This window comes from Microtus oregoni, unplaced genomic scaffold (assembly GCF_018167655.1).
Source record: "Microtus oregoni isolate MIOR12 unplaced genomic scaffold, Mior012 000047F_ref0000412, whole genome shotgun sequence".
NCBI classification, from domain to species: domain Eukaryota; kingdom Metazoa; phylum Chordata; class Mammalia; order Rodentia; family Cricetidae; genus Microtus; species Microtus oregoni.
In genome coordinates, this window is record NW_024543221.1 from 2,179,818 (window position 1) to 2,200,634 (window position 20,817).

At 43.2% G+C, this 20,817-nt stretch overlaps 1 protein-coding gene across 1 annotated transcript in view; it reads left to right on the top strand.

Moving 5' to 3' along the window:
* Positions 1 to 20,817, top strand: part of Catspere (catsper channel auxiliary subunit epsilon) — a 90,781-nt gene that overhangs the window by 37,494 nt on the left and 32,470 nt on the right. Inside the window, exons 8-12 of the mRNA XM_041635242.1 lie at positions 2,533 to 3,010; positions 11,450 to 11,892; positions 14,159 to 14,217; positions 16,431 to 16,506; positions 20,276 to 20,328. Coding sequence (XP_041491176.1) covers positions 2,533 to 3,010; positions 11,450 to 11,892; positions 14,159 to 14,217; positions 16,431 to 16,506; positions 20,276 to 20,328 — 1,109 coding nt within the window. The remainder of the gene's footprint in view (positions 1 to 2,532; positions 3,011 to 11,449; positions 11,893 to 14,158; positions 14,218 to 16,430; positions 16,507 to 20,275; positions 20,329 to 20,817) is intronic.

Sequence of the window (20,817 nt, forward strand, 5' to 3'; positions counted from 1 at the left end):
AAACACTCATATACATGAAATGATAAAATAAATCTAAAAATTAAATGTTGTAAACACTAGGATAGTTTAAAAATGCCGGTGATACTTAAGAATATACAAGCATACACATATGGAAAAGAGGTCATGTATTTGAGAGAGAACAAGAAGGGGATATGGAAGAATTTGGAGTAATAGAAAGAAAGGGGAAAATGATGTAATTATATTAAAATCTCAAAAATAAAAGAACCGTTTCTTTAAAGTGTTTCCCTCTGGAGTGTTCCTACACAGCAGCCAGCTCACGGTCGCTTAGGTGTTTGAATTCACAGTATTTATGTGGGTTACTTACATGTGACACCTGGAAAGGGAAATCTATTGAGTAATTACCAAGTTGGCCTCTGTGGATCATCTCTATTGTTAATTGGTGGTGAAGGCCCAGCCTCGAAGTAGCCAGCGCCATTTCCTAGGGTTTGGTTCTGAACTGGGTCGTGTGTGGAGCAATGGGCACCAGCGAGAGAGGGCGCCAGTGTGGAGAACACAAGTTCACATGCTTTCATTCTCTCTCTGCTCTTGACTGTGGATGCGACACTGCTTCCAGCTCCCATCTTGACCTCCTTACAGTGTTGAACTGCAACCTGGGACTGGGAGCCAAATCAACCCAAATCCTTCTCCCTTGGGGCTGCCCTTGGTTAGTTTTTGATCACAGGAATTGGAAAGATTGGGAAGACACATTTCTGTATCAGAAAAGAAGAAATTCTCAAATCAAACATCTCTGTTTCCATATTAAAGAAGTAGCTGAGAGCTCTGAAGGGATGCCATAGTAGGGTCTTTCTTCTATTACATATCAGTATCAATATTCATTTTAAAAGCTTGTAGTAATTACAAAATATCTATAGCAGGTTTTTTTTTTTTTTCTTCATAGTGGTTCTGCCTTTACCCAACTCTGGCATATCCCATCTTCCAGAACTTCAACTTAGTGGTGTAAAGTGGCATTTCATTTTAATCTTATATCTAGACATCCTGTTTTTTCTTTCATAGTGCTGGAGTTAGAACCCAGAACCTCACTTCCAGTCCCTAGGTCTTATGTATTTCTTGCTCGTGTCTTTCTTCTCTTTAACCATCACCCTTTCTGTATCTTTGTATTTAAGGAGAGTTTTTTATAGACTTAAAAGTTTTTGTGTTGTTGTTGTTTTTTTAATCCATGATGATAATCTCTGCCGTTGAGTAGAATCTGTTTAGACGTAGTGTTAACTATTACTATAGCTGGATTAAGACTAGTAATTGGGAGGCTGGAGAGATTGCTCGATGGTGAGGAGTGCTTGCTGCTCAATCATGAAGATCAGAGTTCAGATCCTAGCACCTATGACAGGCAGCTCTCAAAGACTGTACTAGAGCTCAGTACTGAGAGATCCAAGGTATTTGTTTGGCCTCCCTGGGCACCTGAATACCTGTGGGCATACACACACACACATACACCCCAAACCTTTGGGAGGAAAAGACCACTGTTTTGGCTTCTTTTCCCCTCTACCAGGCATTGAAGCTAGGTCCTCATGCATCGTTGTCAATCATTCTACCACTGAGTCACCTCCCAACAGCAACATCTATTTTCTTTCTATCCCACTGGTTCTTTGGTCCTTTGTTTCTTCATTCTTACCTCATTCTAAATGGACTGTAAAAATTTTTAGTATTTTTGCATTGTCTCATATAGATTTTTTAAAATAGGAACTATTTTTAGTGGTAAAACTGAGATTTATAATAATAATCTTTAACTTATCAGGTTTACTTTTCAATGATATACTATGTAAAGCTCAATAAAAATCGATAAAAAAATAGCATACAATGTCACAACACTGTAGAAGCTTGTGACTGTGTCTTTGTATTTATACTCCAGTCCTTTGTATGGTCTCATATTTTACTTCTAATGCATTGTTAATATCATACTTTGAGTCATCTAATATCAGAGAAACACATAGATGATAGTGTAAAATGATAAAAATTAAAACAAAGAAAACTGGTTTTTTTCTTGTTTCATGGGATATTTGGGTTAGTTTGTTTGTTTGTTTGTAATTGAGACAAATTACACACTGCATCTAACTAAGAAGTAGCCTCCCTCAAGCTCCCAGCTTCTGGGACTACTACAGGTGTTCACGACCACGGCAAGAGTGATCAATAAGAAGCCAAGAAAGGCTGATATTTTCAAGTGTAAAGGAAAATATCATTGATTCTTTCTACTGCTAGAAATATGAGGAAAAATTAATGTAACTATGTCTTTTCATGATATCTAGTATGACATGTTTTTCTCTATTGGACGTCAGTTCCTAAAGTTTTATTCTGAAATATGCTTGGTAATAGCTCGGTAACTACCTCCTTTTCACTTCATCACTTTGGTGCTGGGGATGAAAGCCAGAGTCTCGGGAGCCCAGGAGTCTGTGCCACTGAAGAGCTGGCACTCCCCTCACTCTCTGCTCTTCACTGTCAAGAGCAGGAAAAGACAGAAGACAGAAATTGCCAGACCACTCTCTGTCCCTGAAAATTTTTCCTTTTTTTCTTTTCTAGTTTGAAAAAAAAAGAAGCAGAATGGCAATATGGACAAAAAATGAAATTTATCTTGGATATCCTAAATTTAAATATGAAAAAATACTAGATATCTCAGAACTGAAAGACGTGCTGAAGTTTGGTAGTAACGACGAAGTAGAAATACATTATTTGGCTTACACGTGGCACCCTCTGGAGCTTGCTGCACTAGTATCCTATTGCTCCCCATGCACTACCACCAAAAAGATGTTCTTGCTGCTGTATAACGAGGATGCACCAAAGTGGGTACTCCAGGACTTCCAACTAGAGGTGCCCGTGGACAGAACATTGAAAGCATATTTCCTTTACTCGGCCCTGCCGGATTTGATCTTGTGGGATGACAGCAACATATACTATTTCTACAAAAACTACAGCATTCGTGGAATTTTAACAGCAGAGTCAGGAGAGAGCAATCTGTCAAAGTTATCAGGTGGCAGCAAAATCCACAACATCATTTCAGGTGAGGAGTTCTCAACCCTGCCAAAAGTATTCTGGGTTTCGTTGTATTGGTGTTCCAATATTTGGCGCCTTTGATGGCTGTGGGTATATATTTAGCCACCTAAAGCTTAATCACTTTTAAACTTGACCAGTGTTAAACTGTGATCCCATGTGGCAGAATGGTGGACTCAAAAGTTTCATTTCACTAGGTTGGCAGATGCTAAGGGAGAAGTTTATTTATTTGTCAGGGTAGGAGGTGCTGTGCTGTCTTTTGTTTTGTTTTGTTCTTTTGAGCAGAGCTCCTCTGTGTAACAACCCTGTCTGTCCTGGAACTGAACTTTGCAGACAAGGCTGACCTCGAACTCTGAAAGTGTTATATTGTTTAATGTTCCTAAGGTTCGCACAACTAAGTACCTTGATCTGTAGCTCCATGCCACAGTCCTACAAGCCAGCTAGGAACCAGAAATCAAGTTGCCAGCAGAACATGCTCCTCTGTAACCTGGAATTTGGGGAGTGGGTGGTGTTTTCTCTTTGTTTTATTTTTGCCTTTCCCCTTTGTAGGCAGAAACTGTTTGTTTCTGGGCTACCCAGACCTGAATAATCACACAGAAACTATATTAATCACAACACTATTTGGCCAATAACTTAGGCATATTTTTAGCTAACTCTTACATCTTAAATTAATCCATAATTCTTGTCTGTGTTAGGCACATGGCTTGGTACCTTTCATCAGTGAGACATTCTCATTTACTTCCTCTGTGTCTGGGTGACGACTGCAGACTGAGCCTTTGCTCCTCCCAGAATTCTCCTATTCGGGTTGCCCTGCCTACATTTTCCTGCCTGGCTACTGGCCAATCAACATTTTATTAAACCAATACAAGTGACAAATCATTACAGAGTACAAGACCATTGTCCCACAGTAACCTGTAGTAAAGAGAGAGAGAGAGAGAGAGAGAGAGAGAGGAGAGAGAGAGAGAGAGAGAGAGAGAGAGAGGAGAGAGAGAGATGTGTCCCACCACCTGGCTAGCTTATGCCTGAAATAATCACACGGAACTGGTATTAATTAGATTACTGTCTGGCCCATTATGTCTAGCCTCTTTTTGGCTAATTCTTACATCTTACTTTAACCCATATCTAGTAATCTGGGTAGCACCATGTGATTGTGGTTTACTGGCAAGGGTCTAACCAATGTCTGTCTCAGGCAGGAGAAACATGGCGTCTGCCACACTTAACTTCTTCCCAGCATTCTGTTCTGTCTCCTCTGCCCACCTATGGGCTGCCCTATCAAAAGGCCAAGGCAGCTTCTTTATTTAACCAATGAAATGAACACGAATACAGAAGGACCTCCTACACCAGTAACCCATCTCAAGGACACATCAGTCCAGTCTCTCCTCCTGTTACTGTACTGTGTTCTTCATGTGCACCTTATTTTCATGTGGACACCTTTTGAAAGGACACAACCAAAGCAGGGAGATACTCCGTGTATACAAACGCTTGCTGCTCAAGCCCAGTGACCCAAGTTTGGATCCCCAGGACTGGGCACAGTAACATAGCATTTATTATCCCAGCACACCCATGGGAAATGAGAGGTTGGGAGCAAAGATAGGAGATTGCTGGCCAGCTAGCTTAGTTTATAACTGGTGGGAAGACCCTGCCTCAGAGAAGGCATGAAGGAGAGCAGCTCTGCCACCTGAAGGTTGTCCTTTAACCTTTCTTACACACTACCAGTGAGTTAAACCCCCCAAACCCCAATGTAGGTTTATATAGATCTATATTCTAATCCACAAACAAACCACCCAAAATAGTTAAGCCTCAATTTTCCAGTCATCTGGAGAAATGGATTTATATGTCATAATTTGCAGTTAACCCTTTCTTGAACCCATGTTACCCTCTACCTCACAGCACTTCAGTTTTCTTCCCCATATATTGCAAGAAAGTGTTGTATAGCAGCACTCTTTGTCCCTCTCCGCTGTTTCCCTTCAAATCAAAACTCAGCAGACTCTCAACCAGTCAGCCTTCTTAACTCAGAGTTCGCTTTTTGGGCACCTTGAGTGATCCACCGGTGCCTTTTGAAAAAATTTAACATGATCTCTGGGCCTTTCCTTAAAATGCCTTTTTAACTTGGCTTCTAGAGAATCTCTTCTCCCCATGTGTACTCCTCCTCCTCCTCCTTCTTCTTACCCCTCAACATCATAACTTCAGAACAGCAAGCCAAGCACCCCAGAGCATGTTTTGCTGACTTCGGAACTCTGTTGATCCTTGTGGTTTGCCCTGCAGCCAGCATCCCCAGGCTGATCTCACTGCTCCTATCTCCGGCTGCCCTTTCCAACACATTTATGGGGATGAGTAGCAGTCATTCCAAATCTCAAGTGTCCGAGATGTTTATATTGAAAGATGCCTAAGGAGATTTGTAAAATACACCTCTTTGTATGTCTGTGAGAGCAAGGGATGCTTAACTGAAGGAGGTTGGGGAACCTGCCCTGAGTGTCATCACAAAATCCCATTGGCTGGAGTCCTGAATGAAATAAGAGAAGAGGAGAGAGCCGGCCAGCGCAGGCACTTCCCTGCTTTCTGCCCACCATGAAATAAGCAGCCTCCCCTTCCATGGGCTCCTGCTAGCACGGTAGTGAGCACCTATTTGGGCCTAAAGTCAGACAGTCAGCTCACTTGAGACTCAACTCTCAACCCGTAAGTCAAAATGAATTACTCCTTCTTCTAAACTGTTTCTGTCAATGAGAACATGATCAACCAAACCACACAGAACAAAAATGGTACCAGACAGATACAGTCACTATTGTAGCCAGATTTGACTGTAGTTCTTTTTTTTTCAGTGCCTAAGACAAAGGTTTTTTTTTATTGCTTTATAAATAATACCATTCAAAATTTCCACTTCCTCCCCTCCTCCCATTTCCCTCCCGCTCCCACCTCCCCTTTCCCCTCCAGTCCTAAGAGAGGGCAGGGTGTCTGCCCTCTGGGAAGTCCAAGGTCCTCCCCGCTCCATCCAGGCTTAGAAAGGTATAGTTCTTAAACCTCTGAGGCTCACCTGTAGTAATAATCTGGAAAAGTATGAAGGTGCAGGCTAGTGCAGTTCTGGAATGTTACATGCAAGACTTAAAATGTACTTTTGTTTTAATTATGTACATATGTGAGGGGGGGGGTTATGAGCACATGAGTCCAGGTACCTGGGATGCCAGAAAAGGGTTATCTGGAGCTGGAATTACAGGCAGTTGTGAGCTGCCCGTGCCAAGAGTGCTGGGGACAGAACTTAGGGCCTCTGGAAGAACAGTTCTGGACACCAAGCTCAATGGTCCAGTTCTGGTGAGAGCTCAGAAGATCAAACTGTCATTAGAAATGTGGGCAGGAATGACTGGGTTAAGGAATCTGAGAAGACATCCATGTTCCAGCCTGGCAAAGAACTTGGCTATGTTCTGCTCGTGTCCAGAGCCTGCTCATATCCAGAGGCTGAGATTTAAAGTAAAAATCAAATTAATTTTGTGAAGGGACTGTCAAGACAGCCTGCATTACAGGTTTTACTGGCTGCTTTAGCAAGGTTCTTGGGAACCGAGAGCAAAAAGGATGGAAATCTTTTTTTTTTTTTTTTTTTTTTATAAATCCTTTCAGATAAGGATGGAAATCTTTGATGTTTGCACAGAAAGGTCTGTGAAAATTTGAGGCTGAGGAAGGCCTGCTTTCTGAAGAGATTGCCACTATTAACTAAAAGCCATGTGTTTTGTCTTTGGAACCATAGAAAAAGTTACCTTGGGAACTGGGTAGGACTCACCCAGTGCATACTCGAAGGTATCAAAGAATACAAGCATGTGAGAGTCTCTCCCCTTTGAAAGGAGCCTCCAGGGTACCCTGCCAGCACAGAAGACCTCAGAAGCTGTTTCTCAAGATTTTTTTCACTATGCTCAGTCACATAGGTACTCAGAGGCCAGTGTGGCTGTGGTCTAAGGGAGCCTGGCCACCCCTGAAATTGGCAATAGACCTTGGCTTCATCCACTCTATGACAGTTTTGTAGGCATGCAAACTATAAGAGCTAATGGGGTAGTGTGTTGTAGGAAGCTGCTTGTTTGTCCTGGCCTCCCAGAACCAAAATAATCACACAGAAATCATATTATTTACAATTCTGTTTGGCTAATATCTCAAGCATATTTCTTGCTAACTCATATCTTAAATTAACCCATCTCCATTAATCTGTGTATCGCCATGAGGCTGTGGCTTACCAGGTAAAGTTCCGGTGTCTGTCTCCAGTGGGGCTACATGGCTTCTCCCTGACTCCGCCTCCTTTCTTCCAGCATTCAGTTTAGTTCCCCCCACTCAACTGCCTACCTCTACTTTACCCTATCACAGGCCTAAGACAGTTTCTTTATTAACCAGTGGTATTTACAGCATATAGAGGGGAATCCCTTATTAGTGGTGGAGGCTTCCATCCAAATTCCAAAAGAAAGCCCCTGAAGCTAGGCAGTGTGACATACTTGTCATTCCCACAGGCAGTCCCTGACAGTCCCTGAGACAGTTCCTGGTTGGAGAAGTCAAGATGTAGCAACTTTCAGGAATGTAGAATATCTGCCAAGAATGGCCCTGGAGCCAGCTCAAGAGAGAGGCTGTTTAGGTTGAAGACTTCAAGGCCATCCCAGTGTAGCTGCCCTAGGCGCGTGGGGCCCACATCCCACCACCATAGTATGCCTTGAATACAAGGAATATTTCTGTAGGGCAAAACATTTGTCTTGAAAGATTTCCCATTTTTCTTTCCTCATCTTTCTCCCTTGAAATAAGAGTGTTTATTCTGTGTTACTGTGCCTCTAAAGTATTTAATTTGATCATGTTTACAGCTAAGACTTTGCCTTCAGTCTCAGAAGAAACTTCAAACTGTTTAGGCTGTTAAGACTTTGATGAACCTTAGAGATGGTGTTTTGATTGTAAGACATGATCATTGCAGGGGGCGGGGGGCACTCCATAGTGGTTTGTTTTAAGGTTGAATGTCAAATTGACAAGCAGTGGACTTTGATGGTCAGTCATGGTTGTCAAGTTGACTAAGAAATGCCTAAAGAGAAAACCAAAGCAAGAAGAAGAAGAGGAGGAGGAGGAGAAGAAGAAATACCCAGAATTACCTGGGCGGTGATGGCACATGCCTTTAATCCCAGCACTTGAGAGGCAGAGGCAGGCAGATCGCTGTGAGTTCGAGGCCAGCCTGGTCTTCAGAGCAAGTTCCAGGACAAGCTCCAAAGCAACAGAGAAACCCTGCCTCGAAAAAGAAAAGAAAAGAAAAGCCTAAAGACAAAGCATGGAGACTAGTAAAGAAAGCCCCTAAGTATTTCCAGGTAGGATTAAGGGGAAAATACCTACTCTGAGTGGGGCAATACCATCCCATAGGTTGGAGGCTTAGATGAAATAAAAGGGGAAAACACGCCAGTAATAGGCATTCTCTCTAAACTCCTCAGTAACTGAATCGAGCATGCTCAAGTAGTTGAAATGTCAGGCAAGGACTCAAGAATCTAGTTTTTGTTGTTTTATAATGTTGTTTTAGTTGTGTTGTTTTGTTTTTCAAATCAGTAACCTTAAAGAGAATTCGAAAAAGCAAATGAAATAAGGAAGTGAATAAAAGACAAGAAAACCAACCCTGAAATCCAGCAAGGAAAGCAGGATTTTGGAAAACCAAACGAACAGAAACGTAGGAAACGAAAACGCAGTGGAAAGCATCACCTGTAAATGGGACCAAGCAGGAGTGGGGAGACAGGCTGGGGGGTGGGGGATGGGACGACCATGTCAAGGACTGAATGTAAAAATCACAGCCATATCGCATTCATCTGGCAACGTTTTTAAGAACTGAGCATGGATCACTGTAACTGGGGAACAGAAGGGCCGGTCAGGAGCCGCCTTCAGGTGCTGCTGCGAGTGTGCAGGGTGAAGGAGCAGAGCTTGGGCTGCTCCGAAGAAAGAGCAGAGGAACACAGGAAGTCACAAGGGGAGCCACACTCCTCCCAAGTATGGGAAAACCCTTGCTTTCATACTGATAGTCACCACTGATAGGAGGAATGTGTGGATCTCGTTTTATTACATGTAGTTCTTACATGTGAGACGTAAACCTACTCTGTGCTTAGCTGCCACTCTGTAGATTTTCTCTGCATCCCATTGGACGCCCTATGTGAGGTATATGTTGATGAAGTTTATCTTAACAGCATGAGATGGTCGTGTGTCTCGGTCCTTTCTCACGGTCACTTAGCACCATTGTCTCATGTGCCATCCCGCTTTCCCGTTCCCTTGCCCTGTCACCGCGGATCGCCGCTCTTCCCTGCTCAAGTCAGTTCTGGAGAGCCCGCCATCTCGACTGACTGGCTCAGGTCTCCCACCAGAGCAGGCACTTTTCTTCTGTGCCTCAGTATGTGTTGTCTGTCATCTTTAATTTCATTAAGGCCCATCCTTTTCCTTTGTTGCAAAACGTTGCTACTATTGTGTTTTTCTGTTTTTGCTCCCCCTCCCCTTTGAAAGAAGTCAGTTTTGTTTATCAAAGTCCCATCCTTTCGACCTTGTGTCACGAGCAGTCCATCACTTCCACTCCTTCTCTGTAATTTTGGTGGCCTGTGTCTGCTTCTGAATGCGATGATCTAATTTATTCTTTCCCTTCTTTGCCTTCACTAAACTCTATAAATGACGACTGAGTAAGGCATTTGCATTAGGACCTGAGTTCAGAACCCCAGAACCAATGCAAAGCCGGAAACAGAAGCACATGCCTATATTTCCAATGTTCTATGGCAAGATAGGAGGTCAAGACAAGAACAGCTCCAGAAACTCATGAGCCAGTTAGTATGGTATGGACAGTAACAAACAGTAAAAGTTAAATATCTCAAGCAAAGTCGAGGTGAGAAGTGACACCTGACACCTAAGGTTGTCCTGAAACAGCCTATTTTTCTGGTTGTTTTTTATTCGTTGGGGGGGATATGGGTCTCTCCTTCCATCCTGTGACTCTCAGGACCAATCTCAGGTCATCAGGTTTGGTGGTAGGAGCCCTTACCCACTAAGTCATCTCTCCAGCCTACCTATTGTTTTGTTTGGAAAGGTTTTTAATTGTAGACAGATTCGATTTATATGCAGATTTAATTGTACCCTGTAACTGCTTAATCATTTACCAAAAATATCCACTATGTCATCCCCACACACATTTCTTCCCTTCCACCTCTTGATTCACTGCATACATTTCTGATTATGCAAATTTAATTAGTATATTATTATTATTATTATTTTTCGAGACAGGGTTTCTCTGTAGCTTTGGAGCCTGTCCTGGAAACTAGCTCTTGTAGACCAGGCTGGCCTCGAACTCCCAGAGATCCTCCTGTCTCTGCCTCCCGAGTGCTGGGATTAAAGGTGTGCGCCACCACGGCCCGGCTAATTAGTATATTATTTATGGTAATTTATGAATTAGTGATTTACTCTGCTTGCAAATGTAAGATACATTGAGCACCATACACCCCTGACTCCATGCTTCCAACCAGTCATCTCCGAGTGTTGCCCTAGTCCTGTCCCATTTTAGGCCAAGCACTCTGTTAAGGTGAGAAAGACAGTGGCTTCTCATCCAGTACGGAATGCATTATCCTACCAGGATGACCCACACAATACTACAGGCTGAGGGCTTTAAACAATACACATAAATTCCCTCACATTTCTGCCAGTCCAGAGTCAAGGCACTATCAGGAATGAATTCTATTGAGCCGACAGACAGTCTCCTCCTCACTGTCTTCCCAGGACCCTAACCTCAGTGTGTGTGTGTGTGTGTGTGTGTGTGTGTGTGTGTAGAGGGAGAGAGAGAGAGATCTTCCTGGAGGGTGTATTCCTCTTCTTTCAAGGATGCCAGTCCCACTAGGTTAGTGTCCTATGCTTATGACCTCATTTAACTAGAATTACTTCCTTAAAGGCTCTGTTCCCCAGTGTCGTTAGAGGGGCGAAGAAAGCTCCGGGAGACGAATTTGAAGGGAACACGAGTCTGACTGTAACATCCTCCTCTCTGATAGTCCCGCCCTTGCCACATTCATCCTCTTTACTTGAAACACTGCATATGTGGTGTGATAAATAAAAGAGACATGGTGGCTGTGAAGAGACGTGCTCCTTGAATACGTGCCAAGTTTCCTGCTTGTTCCCTCTAGTTTTTTTCAAGATACGTAGTCATAATAGAAGGGATTCTTTTCATTCAAAGTATACGTCAATAAAAACGTGACTTATGCTGACTTAAAATAACACAAATCTGGCCCAGTGAGAGGGCTCCGCAGGTCAAAAGTGCTTAACACCAAGCCTGACAATCTGAGTTTGATTCCGCGGAGCCCACAAACGGGAAAGAGAGAAGGAAATTTCCCAGATTTCCATTTGTGTGTTATAGCTTATGCATGTACGTGCAGGCACAGGCACACACAAATCAACACTACGAAACTAAATAACATGTAAACATTCTCTTCTCTCTCTTTTCCAGATCACAATGGGAATATTTTGGTAAAAATGGAAAATAACGTAATGTTCTTTTTCAAGTCTGACATTTCACAAGCAATCAAGCTACACGCGTGGATGAACACAACAGTAAAGACAGCGTTTTACACCAACCAGCTTATTAGACCTTATTTGTTATGTTATAGCGATCAAAACGGGCTGCAGCATCAGGAATACCCCTTATATCAGGAGCTCCAAAGTATATTTTACAAAACCCAAGAACAATGCCCGTATGTGGCATTTCAACACAATATTTTTAGTCAAATTTACTTTATGGACAAAGGAATTACCCTGACATTTTGGACTCAATTAGTCTACCTAGAAAATACAGGTCTCAGTATTGTTGTGGAGTACTACGGCCCAAATATATTGACCTGGACACAGGAAGTCTCCTATGAGATTGCCTCGGGCTTCTCCACCAAAAGTATGGTAAGTTGGTATTTTTTATTTAGTTTGAATAAACATAAAAACATGAGCTGCTTCTTGTTCTTGTTCTTCTTTTTGAGAGACAGAGAATGTTACTCGACAGGTAGGCTAGGCTAGTAAGCTGGTGAGCCCGAGGGGTCACCTGCCTCTGCACACCTGGGAAGAATTATCCGAAGTTAGTTCCTGGACATGCCTGTAAGAGATTTTCTTGAGTAGGTTAGTTGAAATGGAAAGTCTGAATTGAGCATGGCATCTGGGCTTCAGCCCAGACAGAAGCAAGTCAGAGGAGAAACCTTGGGCTTTAGCCTACTTGCCTTTGCTCCCACTGATGAGCGTATCTACCCGGGTTATACTGCCGCCACCACTGTTCCCACTGTTACTGGTGACATCAGAACCCAATTTTTTTTTTTTTTGTCCTTCTGACATGAAATGAAAACCAGCAGTTCTCCAGGAAACCCAAAGGCTTTCTGCACCAGAATGGGACTGTGGAAACGGCCAGCCTCCTAGACTAAGCAGCTGCTGGCCTACCAGCCTCTCTAGCATGAGGACTGCCCCCGTTGGACTAGCTAGACCATATCATGTAAGCCAGCCAAAAAACATCCCACTTCAAAAGTAGCTGCCAGGCTGTTACTGTCTCCAGAGTTTTGGGTACAGCCACTGTTGTGTACCCAGACTACATCATGTAAGTCAGTCTAATAAATCTGCTGTTTCCGTTCCTGGGGTGGGGGCTCTAATACCTGAGGAAGCAGACGAGCTCTGAGACAAACAAGGTATGTTACACAGCCGAGGAGAATGCAAACAATAGTTGAAGAGTCATTGCAGCCGTATTTCCAAACCATCACTGTAACAGAGGTAAATATAAGGTATATAGTATTGTGTATTGTATTTTAATATTATACAGTATTGTCAATATAGAGCATAATATTATTATACGATATTGCATTATTGATTGTCACATTATATATAATGTATTGTTACACATTAAAATATACTAATTATTAATACACAATAATAAAATCCCCAAAATGTGGGAGGCTGAAATTACAGGAGCACACATTCACACAGCGAGTGAACATTTTTAAAAACTCTCAAAAACAACAGAAAAGAAAAGGGTTCTGGCAACTGAAGCAAAGAAGATATGTGCGATGGTTCAGAGAAGAACCATCTAGAAAGGAAAATTACATTGTGGTCTTCTGATCTTAGGACGTAAGGAGACAGAAAAACCAAAGTGCTGCAGTGACCAAGGCTGAATGTGGGGAGCGTGAAACCTGAAAGGGGCCTGGGCAAGGATCCAGTCAGTGAGGTGCTTGCCCTGTAAGCACAAGGACATGAGTTTCATCCCAAAACCCATATATTTAAAACAACAACAACCCAGGTTTGGTAGCACACACTTTAAATCCCAGCATCTTGTTCTTAGAGACAGACAGATCCCTATGGCTAGCCACCAGCCCCACTTCAGTGACAGGCCCTGCCTCAAGAGGAAGTGGGCAATCTGGAGAGATGGCTCGGTGGTTAAGAGAACCTGAGTACCAATCTTGGTGCCCATATGATAGCTCACAACCATCTGTAACTCCAGTTCCAAGGGTTCTTATGCCCTCTTCTAGCTCGGAGGGCACTGTATGCATGTGGCACACATACATACAGACGTGCAGGCAAATACACATAAAATAAAAGGTAAAAGAAATTTTTTAAAGATCACAAATGATACCTGAGAAACAACACCCAAAGTTGTTCTCTGGCTTCCCCAAGGAATACATGGGCACATGCACACACACACACACACACACACACACACACACACGAGTAAAAGAAGGAACAACATACAATAATGTATACATAATTAAGATTTTACAAGAGAAAAATTTGGAAGAAAAAAAAAGGCCAGTAATGGCTGAACCCATAAAGACATTCGTCACCAAGCCTGAGGACCCACACAGTAGGAGAGAACCAACTCCTGTAAGTTGTCCTCTGACCTTTATATGTATGCCATGGCACATGCATACCCCGGCACACACACGCACAGACACGTGCACACACACATGCACAGACACACTAAATGGATAAATAAATAAATGTCAAGTATATTATTTCTCTTACTCAAACATTTAAATGTCTAAAGTATACAACGTGTCTTACAGAAAGTTGGTTTGCACTGATGAACACTGTAACCTGTTCCAGTGTATCTAGATGTCAAACCTAAATGATACTAACTTGAGGATCTGTTTCCACCTTTTCTGCTCAACAGAAACTTTTTGATTTTCTTTTTCAGTTAACAACGTTTTTTCAGCGAACAAATTACGAATTAGTAGATAATTACTTCCAGCTACAGTAAGTATGACTTTTAAATACATTCCTTGAGTTTCTGATGTTTTTGTTTTCTTTTATTTAAATGAACTCGCACCCTTCCCAATGTCCAAATTTCAAATTCTTTTGCATGTCTAGATATATGTAAAGTGAATATTCAGCCTTTAAAATGTAGGCACTCCTTGTAATCCAGTGGGATATGGTCTGACCAATGAACTCCAGGGGTCATCCTGTGTCTCTTTGCCCCCTTTGCTGGGATTACACTATGCCTATCTTTTACATGGGTGCAGGAGATCCAAACTCAGGTCCTCATGCTTATGTGAAATGGTGGCACATGTCTGTAATCCCAGCACTGGGGGCAAGGAGACACGGGATGATCCCTGGAGTTCATTGCTCTGCCATTCTAGTCCAATCAGTGAGGGTCAGTAAGAGCTTGTCTTAAAAACTAAGGTGGACAATGATTAAGAAAGATATCTGACGTCGACCTCTGGTCCCTACTAGCACATAAATGAGTACACACATGCATGTATACGCAGATGTATACACACACACACACACACACACACACACACCACAAAGAAGAAAGAAAAGACAACAAGATGGAGGAGCAGTGATAGGAAGAGCTTGGAGAAAATGCTTCTTGTATACAGTAGTCAGAAGAGTCTCTGTCACGCTTTCTTGTTCACTCTGGCTTTGAGGGATGGCTGATCTCAGCTGTCAATTGATGAGATCTAGATTTATTTAGGAGATGGTCTCTGAACATGCCTATGGGGATCATCATGCTTAGGCTAACTGAAGTGAGAAGACCAGACCTTTGTGAGTAGGACCATTCCCTGGTGAGCTGGCTAGTTTTATGTCAACTTGACACAAGTTAAATCATCTGAAAGGAGGCAACCTCCGTTGAGAAAATGCCTCCATAAGATCCAGCTATAGGGTGATTTCTTAATTAGTAATGGGAGAAGGCCCAGCCCATGCTGGATAGTGCCATTCCTGGGCTGGTGGTCCTGAGTTCTATTTAAAAAAAAAAAAAAAAAAAAAAGCAGGCTGAGCAAGCTATGCGGAGCAAGCCAGTAAGTAGCACCCCTCCTTGGTCTCTGCATCAGTTCCTGTGTCCAGGTGTCTACCCTATTTGAGTTCCTGTCCTGACATCCTCTGATGATACAGAAGTCTAAGTCAAATAAACCCTTTCCTCCCCAAATGGCTTTGGTCATGGTGTTTGATCACAGCAATAGTGACCCTAATTAAGACACCTGGAATGTAAATAGGGAAAGGTACAGCAGACGCAGCATTTATCCATCCCTGTTCTCTGGCTATGGATGTGATTCTTCTTGCTGCCTTCACTTCCTCATCAAGATAAACTCTACCTATGAACTGTGAACTCAATATAGACCCTCCTTTGTAACTGGAGGTTTCTTTCCCGCTCACCAGTTCCTGAATAACCACTCTGTGTCTTAATATTAATTACACACTGTTTAGACTATTGGTTCAGGCTTATTATTAACTAGATCTTACAACTTAACCCATTTCTTTTAGTCTGTATTTTACCACCTTGACGTGCTTTCTCCTGAATGTGCTCTTCTTTTTGCTCTGTGGAGTCCCCACCCCCTTGGCAACACCTTTGAAACAATGGAGAACAGTTCACCTCATAACCTCATTAAGTTGCATAATTGATTTGAACTCAAAGAAAGGCCAGATAGAAAGCCTTTCTTAGTACCATGTGTACATGGATCATTTTGTGTTTGAGTAAAATAGAGGTTTCAAAAAGAACAGAAACACAAGATTCAAAAGCTTGATTTCAGACACTACTTCCTGGTAAGATTTTGCTTTTCAGGCAGGGGTCTCGATGGAAAAGAAAATATCTTAGATAATTTTATGTGTGGTCTATACTGTGCAGAACCTCAGTACCCAGACACTGAGGATAGTTGTGAAGAGAGTGAGGAAGTCCCTAAAATGCTGCCGGATACTCACTTCTGTTTCATGCTGCGCTACTATCTGGTCAACGAGGAGATCCAATAGAGCAAAAAGGCGGTGGGGGGGAGTACTGGAGCTGCCGGAGGACATTTCCATAGTGAAGAGCTGCCTTCATGGAAGTAGCCACCTTCCAGGTTTCTTCAGCTCTTCAGAGGGTTCAACCCCACATGTGATAGGACTTCACATTTGCTCGATATAAAGACTGATTCCTGACTGTCTCCTACTGTCATGAGTCTACCATAACCTGCATGGATTATTTTTCCCAGGCAAAAGAACATGGGTCTCGTGCTTGTTCAATTCCGACCTACCGAATCTTCAAAAATGTGTCCAGTTTCTAAACAGGTGGGTAACATGGTCTGGAGATCAACTATTTTTCTTCAAAAATACATAGTCAGGGACTGGGAGGTGGGTCTGTGGATGAAGCGTTTGCCACACAAGCTGGAGGACTAGAGTTTGGCTCTTCAGAGCTCACATAAAGGCTGGGTGGGTGTGACAACCCAACTTGGATAATCCCAGCATTTGGATGGTGGAGTCAGAGGATCCCCAGAGCAAGCTGGCTGGCTAGACTAGTCACATCAGTGAGCTCTGACTTCAACGGAGAGACTCTGCCTCAAAAAACAAGGTTGAGAGCAGTTGAGGATGTTTCCTGGCACCAACCTAAGGCCTCCACACTTAAGTATACACATGGATATTCGCCTACACGTGTATGTACCTACACATACATGAGCCACGCTCATGAATTATTAAATAAGTCGTGAGCCTCCTGGGAAAATGGTCCAGAGACAGACAGTGCCGGCTCTGCCCTTTCTCCATCCAATTATGTCAGGCTCTTGTTAAAACCGCCAGATAGAATGAGCTACAGTGAGCCTGCCATCTTTACCATTCGATCTCATTGCCTGCAGCAAATAGAGCTGTTGTCTCCAACAAGGCAGCATGGCACCTCTCAACCGTGCACCAAGAGTTGAACAGGTGCAGCTCCCAGGTGTCCCCGCTAATTCTCTAGGAGAAGAATGATGCCATGAAAGGATGTTGCCCACCAGCATGTCAGTGATAATGGTCGTTAGAATTCCCATGTGGGGACATTGTTCCATAAGCTGGGCCTGCTGCTAAAGGGATGCCCAGCGGCTAAGTGTTGAGTTCCCAGGGTTTAGTCCTTAGCACCCACATGGGCTGGCTAATAACCGATTGTAACTCCAGCTCCAGGGGATCCCATGTCCTCTTCTGGCCTCTGTGAGCATCTGAATACATGTGGTGCACACACAAACAAGCATGCAAATACACAGATACATAAAATAAGTTTTTCTGGGCTTGACCTGAACTGAGGCTGGACCAACCCTGTCCTGTCTCGGAACTAAAGAGAAATGGTTTCCTTTAGGCTCTGGATAAGATTGTCTCCCAGCAGATGTCCAGAAGGCCACACGCCTAACCTGCAGCTGTAGTTTCCTCAGAAAACACATTTCCTCTTTGTCCAGATCCTTTTCCAAGTCCACCTACAAGACAACTCATATTTTTTAATCCTACCTGTGGTTACTGGGATCTGGGGCTTATGATTTTTGACGACTCAGAGCAGGATGAGAACGGGGTTTTACAAATGAAACCACCCTTTGATGGACACCATTTGTCCTGACCATCACATAGCTGAGTAGGGCAAGCACCCTTTGATGGGACATGGACAGCTTAGTAAGCAGAAAGGGCAGGGTGGGTTTTGCAGGAAAGAAAAGACTGAATGATCCTAGGTAGGACGAGAGGCAAATCAGCTTTGCTGGGAAGATAAACCGTATCCTGTGGGCAAGATGCTTAGCCAATGAAATCCAAGAACTCCCTCTGTGGAATATTCCTCTGCCAAGAGGAATGAAAGGCCATGGATTTCCAGGCAGGGGAAAGGGAACCAGGAGCTTGGTTCTGACAGAAACATGGGCAGTTCTACAAAGCTAAACAGCAGTTGTGTGCTAGCCTGTCTTCCTTCCTTCCTTCCTTCCTTCCTTCCTTCCTTCCTTCCATCTGCTGTATTTTCAACACTGGCTGTCTTCTTAAGCTTTCTTTTAAGGCCGATGCAGTCATTATTTTACTCCTACATTAGCCGTGTGCAATTTTTAAGCAAGATATTTCTGAGCATTGACAGAGTAAAGCTATGACCGAGAGTTCTTAATGGTAGAGATTCAATAATGTTAACCTCTAAACTTTAAATACCAGGTATGAAAAACAAGAAGAAACAAAAAGTCTCTTTCATTTTTTTGAAGATAATCATCATTCTACCATGTCCCTCCTGGAAAAGCGTTTGATCTTTCCAAAAAACAGAGGAATTCAGGAGCAAAACCAACGTATTTATCAAATCAGGGTCAGGCAAAAAGCAAGAGGGTTAACTGAATTCAAGAGTTCAGGGAGAGCCTAGACAAAGTAACAAGAACCTATATCCAAAAACTAGGGAAAATTGTGTGTGTGTGTGTGTGTGTGTGTGTGTATTTTACACAGACATCACATCAGACTGCAATAGCATTTGTATGTATGTATATATCTGTGGTATATATGCAGGTGTACATATGTGTAGGTACGTGTGTTTGTGTGTTCACAACTGTGGAGGCCCAAGGTTGATGTCAGATGCCGTTCTCAATGCATTCCACCTTACACATTGAGGTGGGGTCTCTCTCGCTGTGGAGTTTTATTTGGTTCTTTCAACGTTGCCCTTGCCCTTTCCATGTGGAATGTCTGTATTACGTCACTGCTGCCTTTCCCACTGAATCCAAGAGTTTCTCCCAGTAAGCATGAGCTGTGTCAGTAAGTCCTCCCACAGTCTGGCAGACACTACGCTGGCTGCTAAACACCTGTAACTGCGGTAATTCAGTACACATTGGTGAAAGACCCTCCATTTCAAGGACGTTTGGAGATACCCCCAGACTCAATAAACCAGTGGATGCAGTCAGCAAGAGGCTTCTTTAATGCTCACAAGTGCTTGTGGGTGACCCAGCAGCTCCCGCCAGCTGAGCACCCTGAACAACTCTCCAACCCACATTTATAGGATTTTACAGGTTACATAATAGGGGAGCATAGCAACAGCCATTTCATTGGTTCCTTAAATGGCGGGCTTAGGCCATCCTGGGGACAGCTCCGTTTATCTGTTCCCAAGTTCCCCGAATGACCGCAAAGCTAGATAAAGCATACTTCAGCAACTCGACAGTTTCAATAAGGTACCCTAGGGGGCTGCTTCATCAATTCGACAGTTGCAATAAGGTACCCTAGGGGGCTTGGTCAGGTCAGGTAGCCTTGTGACCAGATGCAAACCATAAATATCCTGTTCTGGTGCCAGTTGTCCATAACGGAGACAGTGTCTAACCCAAGGTCACATATCTCTGTTTCCTAAAGGTTAACTCAGTTCACATCTGGTTTATCAGGGATGGCCAGGACACCACTCTCAATTTGTAGGGAGAAGCTCTGGCCTTGTAAATAAAACAGCCAGTTGTAAAATGACCTAAGCTTCCCAGACACCTGAGAAAATAGCTCACTGTGAATGAATGATCCTTGATCTGCTGAGAAAGCTGCTGACAGTCTGCTCTCATTCCCCTCTACATTCTTATTTTTGGAATCTATAATTTTATTTTCTTATTCTTGGACTCTTCACTGGGAATGTGGAAACACAGCACGGCCTGCAATCACAGCCCACAGAAGGAAATAGTAGGCTATCTGGCACGTGAGGTTAGGGTGTTTAAAACAAATAGCCATAGGCCTAGGATGTAGCCTATCCGTAGTTGACTAGCAAACCAAGATAAACCACTCCTGCAAGGCTACTCAATTCACTGACAAATTACTGTTTGAATTAAGTACATAATAGATGCCCGCTGGCAAAATCTACAGCTCTGGCTGCAAGCGTGGCATTGATAGGGGTGCAGCTGTGGATGCAGAAGATGAGTCCCACTGGGGCTCACCCCCAAGATAGCTCGTTAGATATATGCAAATTCTCTAAAATCTGGGACACTTCTGAGGCCACGCAGTTCAGATAAGAGATAGATAGTCTGTGTTTCTAATCTAAAATGTAACTGTGTTTGGCTCTAAAGCTAGCTCAGGTCGTGCAAGTCTGAGTTGCTAAATTCACTTTGTAAAATTACTTCATTTTCAGGCGCTTGAAATTGCTGTCGGATGTGATATAGATAAATACATTAAGGTTAAAGGGTAGGTACATCTCTTCCGTTTGTTGTTAGGCCTTACTCTTAAGTTTTCACACAAATGGTGTGTCGAGTGGTAATCATGGCTTGAAAACACCAGCCTCTAACGGGCATGCTCATGGTGAAATCTAAAGTTGAACTGGAATCGGTGTCCAGCTTCAGTGGGTTTGAATATTTTATTTTATGTACATGACCGTTTTGCTTGCAAATGTATTTGTGCACTACCTGCATCCCTGGTACTCTCAGAGTCCAGCAGAGGGCATCGGGTCCCCTACAACTAGAATTACAGACAGGTGGAAGCCACCAAGGGGGTACTGCGTATCAACCTGGGGGCTCTGTAAGAGCTGTCACTGCTTGGAAGCACTGAACTAGTTCTCCAGACCCTGGTTTGAAATTACCGTCAAGTCTCATACTGTGTTTGAGCCACACTGGGAGGCAGCATTTCTTTGATTGCTACTGTGGTCGTTTGAATGTAATTGGCCCCCAATAAGCTCAC